The sequence below is a fragment of the Artemia sp. Qi Xiang Cuo genome, chromosome 9 (assembly GCF_049724085.1).
Source record: "Artemia sp. Qi Xiang Cuo chromosome 9, ASM4972408v1, whole genome shotgun sequence".
Taxonomy (NCBI): Eukaryota; Metazoa; Arthropoda; class Branchiopoda; order Anostraca; family Artemiidae; genus Artemia; species Artemia sp. Qi Xiang Cuo.
Genome location: NC_142802.1, coordinates 35,521,915 through 35,527,914, shown reverse-complemented (window position 1 = coordinate 35,527,914; position 6,000 = coordinate 35,521,915). Strand labels below are relative to the sequence as shown.

At 32.5% G+C, this 6,000-nt stretch overlaps 1 protein-coding gene across 2 annotated transcripts in view; it reads left to right on the top strand.

Moving 5' to 3' along the window:
• The first annotated feature begins 262 nt into the window (after positions 1–262).
• The window catches only part of U3-55K (U3 small nuclear riboprotein factor 55K), a 79,721-nt gene continuing 73,983 nt past the window's right edge, over positions 263–6,000 (top strand). For both annotated transcript variants that reach the window (XM_089094501.1, XM_089094500.1), the window contains exon 1: positions 263–350. In XM_089094501.1, coding sequence (XP_088950627.1) covers positions 309–350 — 42 coding nt within the window. In that variant the 5' untranslated portion in view covers positions 263–308. The remainder of the gene's footprint in view (positions 351–6,000) is intronic.

Here is a 6,000-nt window from a genome sequence, read left to right as displayed (position 1 = left end):
GGTCAATATAATAATTTACTTGTTTCTATTCAGGCCAACGTGATTTTTAAATTAAAGTTTTGCCTTAAATAGTTTAATCCCTAAATGAAAAACATTATATCTATAACTACTTAAAAAAGCAAAATACTTCAATAATCTATATTCAATTACTCTGTTTAATGAAATGCTGAATCTAATCAATGAAATATGCTTTATAGTTGATTTTCGTACAATGGATTTTGCTGATTTATTTAGGGATCATTGTAGCGCAAAAAAATATAAAACGTAAACTGCATGTTCCGTGTAGTGGCTTTGCAAAGCAGGAGAATATGTCTTTTTTCATAAGAAACTCTAGAAAACCAACAAAAAGGGTAGATATTTTCGATAAATCAGCAAGCTAGTAGATGTTGCGGTAAAATTCTACTTTAATTACTTTTGGCTATATTGGAAAGGGGTTGGGTTAGGAAAATGAAACTTTCAGGGATGGATGTACATGCTAAGGTATGTCCCTGGAAGGTACTTTGAAGTACTGGTAAAATTCTACTTTAGTTACTTTTGGCTATCTTGGAAAGGGGTTGGGTTAGGAAAATGAAACTTTCAGGGATGGATGCACATGCTAAGGTTTGTCCCGGGAAGGTACTTTGAAGTACCTGCCTCCACTCATCCCCCCCTCTATATAATGGTAAATTACTGCACATTACTAGTTGTTTTTAACTCCCATTTCATCCTATATTACTATCATAAATATAAATCACTGCTTACCTTACACAACTTCTGCTTTTAACCTTGTTCATTAAAATATATTCCAAAATCCTATTTAAATCCTAAGCCATTTAATTTTCAACCCATGCCAACTCTCTTTATGGTATATGAAACCAGGTTTGTTGTGATGTCACACTTGTCTTATCAGAAACCCTTACCCTTAAGGGTAGCAGGCACATGCCAAACAACTCTGTTGATAAGACCATTTAAACTGTATTAATTAGGGAAGGGATTTGACAAGAGAGACCAGTAAAAATAACCCAATCCTTTTTAGAGGACAAATTATGTCGTGGGAAGATGTTTTTGAAAGTCCCATGCTACCCAAACTTAAAATTTTCTCAAATTCTACTCAAGAGGTTTTTAAAACATTTCTAAAGTAGTAAAAGATACAGTACTTAAATCATTAGAATTGACTTCAGAGGACATATTATATCACAGGAAGAGGTTTTTGAAATCCCCCTCCCCCCAAACTCAAAATTTTCCAAAATTCTACTTTAGAAGCTTTTAAAATATTTCTAAAGAACTAATACATAGAGTTCTAAAAACATCAGACTCAAATTCATAGGACAAGTTCTTTCACGAGCCGATGATTTTAAAATCCACCATCCCCCACAACTCAAAAGTATCCAAAATTATACTGTAGGAGCTTTTAAAATATTTCTAAAGCTCTAAAAGGTAGAGTGCTAAAAACATCAGAATTGACTTCAGAGAACACGTTCTATCACGGGAAGATATTTTTTAAATCCTCCTTCCCCCCAAACTCAAAATTTTCCAAAATTCTACTTTAGAAGCTTTTAAAATATTTCTAAAGCACTAATAGATAGAGAGCTAAAAACATCAGAATCGACTTCAGAGCACAAATATTGTTACGGGAAGATGTTTTTGAAATCCCCCTTCCCCCAAACTCAAAATTTTCCAAAATTCTACTTTAGAAGCTTTTCAAATATTTCCAAAGCACTAATAGATAGAGCGCTACAAATATCGGAATCGACTTCAGAGGACAAATTATGTTATGGGAAGATGTTCTTGAAATCCCGCTTCCCCCAAACTCGAAATTTTCCAAAATTTTACTTTCGAAGTTTTTTTAAATATTTCTAAAGCGCTAAGACATAGAGCGCTACAAACATCAGAATCTACTGTTGAGGATAAATTTTATTAAGGGAATATTATTTTGAAATCCCCCGTCCCCCCAAACTTAAAATTTTCTAAAATTATACTTCAGTAGCTTTTTAAATATTTCTAAGGCGCTAAAACATTGAGTGCTAAAACATCAGAATCGACATCAGGGGACACAGGATATCACGGGACGAGGTATTTTAAATCCTCCTTCCCCCCAAACTCAAAATTTTCCAAAATTCTACTTTACAAGATTTTTAAATATTTCTAAAGCACTAATAGATAGAGTGCTAAAAACATCAGAATCGACTTCAGAGGACAAATATTGTTACGGGAAGATGTTTTTGAAATCCCCCTTCCCCCCAAACTCAAAATTTTCCAAAATTCTACTTTAGAAGATTTTTAAATATTTCCAAAGCACTAATAGATAGAGCGCTACAAATATCGGAATCGACTTCAGGGGACAAATTATGTTATGGGAAGATGTTTTTGAAATCCCCCTTCCCCCAAACTCACAATTTTACTTTTAAAGTTTTTTTTAAATATTTCTAAAGCACTAAGACATAGAGCGCTATGAACATCAGAATTAACTGTAGAGGATAAATTATGTTATGGGAAGATGTTTTTGAAATCCCCCTTCCCCCCAAACTCAAAACTTTCTAAAATTCTACTTTAGGAGCTTTTTAAATATTTCTAAAGCACTAAGACATAGAGCGCTAAAAACATCAGAATCGACTTCAGAGGACACGTTATATCACGGGAAAAGGTTTTTAAAATCCCCTGTCCCCCCAAACTCAAAATTTTACAAATTTATACTTTAGAAGCTTTTTAAAATATTTATAAAGCTCTAAGACATCGAGCGCTACAGACATCAAAATCAGCTTGACAGGATAACTTATATTATGGGAAGATTTTTTTTAAATACCACTTCCCCCCAAACTAAAAATTTTCCAAAATTCTACTTTATAAGCTTTGAAAATATTTCTAAAGAACTAATAGACAGAGTGCTAAAAACATCAGAATCGACTTCAGAGGACATGTATCACGGGAAGAGGCTTTTAAAATCCCCCTTCCCCCCAAACTCAAAATTTTCTAAAATTCTACTTTAGAAGCTTTTAAAATATTTCTAAAGCGCTAAGACATAGAGCGCTACAAAAATCTTGATCCTCTTTAGAGGACAAATTATATTATGGGAAGATGTTTTTGAAATCCCCCTTCCCCCCAACCTCAAAATTTTCTAAAATTCTAGTTTAGAAGCTTTTAAAATATTTCTAAATCACTAATAGATAGAGTGTTAAAAACATCAGACTCGACTTCAGAGGACACGTTATCTCACGGGAAGAGGTTTGTAAATTCCCCCTTCCCCCCTAAATGGAAATTTTCAAAAATTCTACTGTAGTAGATTTTAAAATATTTCTAAATATTTCTAAACATAGAGCGCTACAAACCTCAGAATCATCTTTAGAGAACAAATTATATTATGGTAAGATTTTTTTTAAACCCCCCTCCCCCCAAACTCAAAATTTTCTAAAATTCTACTTTAGAAGCTTTTAAAATATATATAAATCACTAAGACATAGATCTCTCAACACATCAGAATCTACTTCAGAGGACACGTTATATCACGGGAAGAGGTTTTTAAAATCCTCCTTCCCGCCAAACTCAAAATTTTCCAAAATTCTACTTTAGAAGCTTTTAAAATATTTCTAAAGCACTAATAGATAGAGTGCTAAAAACATCAGAATCGACTTCAGAGGACAAATATTGTTACGGGAAGATGTTTTTGAAATCTCCCTTCCCCCCAAACTCAAAATTTTCAAAAATTATACTTTAGAAGTTTTTTAAATATTTCCAAAGCACTAATAGATAGAGCGCTACAAATCTCAGAATCGACTTCAGAGGACAAATTATGTTATAGGAATATGTTTTTGAAATCCCCCTTCCCCCAAACTCAGAATTTTAAAAAATGTTAAGTTTTAAGTTTTTTTTAAAAATGTCTAAAGCAATAAGACATAGAGTGCTAAAAACAACACAATATTCTGTATAGGATCACTTATTTTATGGTAAGATTTTATTCAAATCCACCTTCCCCCCAAACTCCAAATTTTCTAAAATTCTACTTTATTAGCTTTTTAAATATTTCAAAAGCACTAATAGATTGATCGCTAAAAAAAATCAGAATAGAAGTCAGAGGAAAAGTTATTTCATGGGAAGATGATTTTATAATCCCCCTTCCCCCCAAACTCAAAATTTTCCAAAATTCTACTTTAGAAGCTTTTTAAAATATTTCTAAAGCGCTAAGACATAGAGCGCTACAAACATCACAATCATCTTTAGAGGATAAATTATATTATGGGAAGATGTTTTTGAATTCCCCCCAAACTCAAAATTTTCCAAAATTCTACTTTAGAAGCTTTTTAAAAATTTCTAAAGCTCTTATAGATAGAGTGCTAAAAACATCAGAATCAACTTCAGAGGACACTTTATATCACGGGAAGAGGCTTTTAAAATCCCCCTTCCCCCCAAACTCAAAATTTTCCAAAATTCTAGTTTAGCAGCTTTTAAAATATTTCTAAAGCTCTAATACATAGAGCGCTACAAAAATCATTATCCTCTTTAGAGGACAACTTATATTATGTGAAGATGATTTTGAAATCCCCCTTCCCCCCAAACTCAAAATTTTCTAAAATTATAGTTTAGAAGCTTTTAAAATATTTCTAAAGCACTAATAGATGGAGTGTTAAAAACATCAGAATCGACTTCAGAGGACACTGTTTATCACGGGAAGAGGTTTGTAAAATCCCCCTTCCCCCCAAACTCGAAATTTTCAAAAATTCTACTTTAGGAGCTTTTAAAATATTTCTAAATATTTCTAAACATAGAGCGCTACAAACCTCAGAATCATCTTTAGAGAACAAATTATATAATGGGAAGATGTTTTTGAAATCCCCCTTCCCCCAAACTCAAAATTTTACAAAATTTTACTTTCGAAGTTTTTTTTAAATATTTCTAAAGCTATAACACATAGATTGCTACAAACATCTGAATAAACTCTAGAGGATAAATTTTTTTATTGGAAGAAGTTATTGAAGTCCTCCTTCTCCCCAAACTCCAAATTTTCACAAATTCTACTATAGGAGCTTTTTAAATATTTCTAAAGCACGAAGACATAGAGCGCTAAAGACATAAGAATCGACTTCAGAGGACACGTTATATCACGGAAAGAGGTTTTTAAAATCCCCCTTCCCCCCAAACTCAAAATTTTCAAAAATTCTACTTTAGAAGTTTTTTAAAATATTTCTAAAGCGCTAAGAAATAGAGCGCTACAAACATCACAATCATCTTTAGAGGATAAATTATACCATGGAAAGATGTTTTTGATATCCCCCTTCCCCCCAAACTCAAAATTTTCATAAATTCTACTTTATAAGCTTTTAAAATATTTCTAAAGCACTAATAGATAGAGTGTTAAAAACATCAGAATCGACTTCAGAGGACACGTTATATCACGGGAAGAGGCTTTTAAAATCCCCCTACCCCCCAACCTCTAAATTTTCTAAAATTATACTTTAGTAGCTTTTAAAATATTTATAAAGCGCTAAGAAATAGAGAGCTACATACATCACAATAATCTTTAGAGGACAATTTTTTTTATGGGAAGATGTTTTTTAAATCCCCCGTCCCCCCAAACTCAAAATTTTCCAAAATTCTAGTTTAGAAGCTTTTAAAATATTTCTAAAGCAATAATAGATGGAGTGTTAAAAACATCAGAATCGACTTCAGAGGACACGGTATATCACGGGAAGAGGTTTGGAAAATCCCCCTTCCCCCCAAACTCGAAATTTTCTAAAATTCTACTTTAGGAGCTTTTAAAATATTTCTAAAGCGCTAAGACATAGAGCGCTACAACCTCAGAATCATCTTTAGAGAACAAATTATATTATGGGAAGATGTTTTTGAAATCCCCCTTCCCCCCAAACTCAAAATTTTCTAAAATTATACTTTAGAAGCTTTTAAAATATTTCTAAAGCACTAAGACATAGAGCGCTAAAAACATCAGAATCGACTTCCGAGGACATGTTTTATCACGAGAAGAGGTTTTTAAAATCCCCCTTCCCCCCAAACTCAAAATTTTCCAAATTT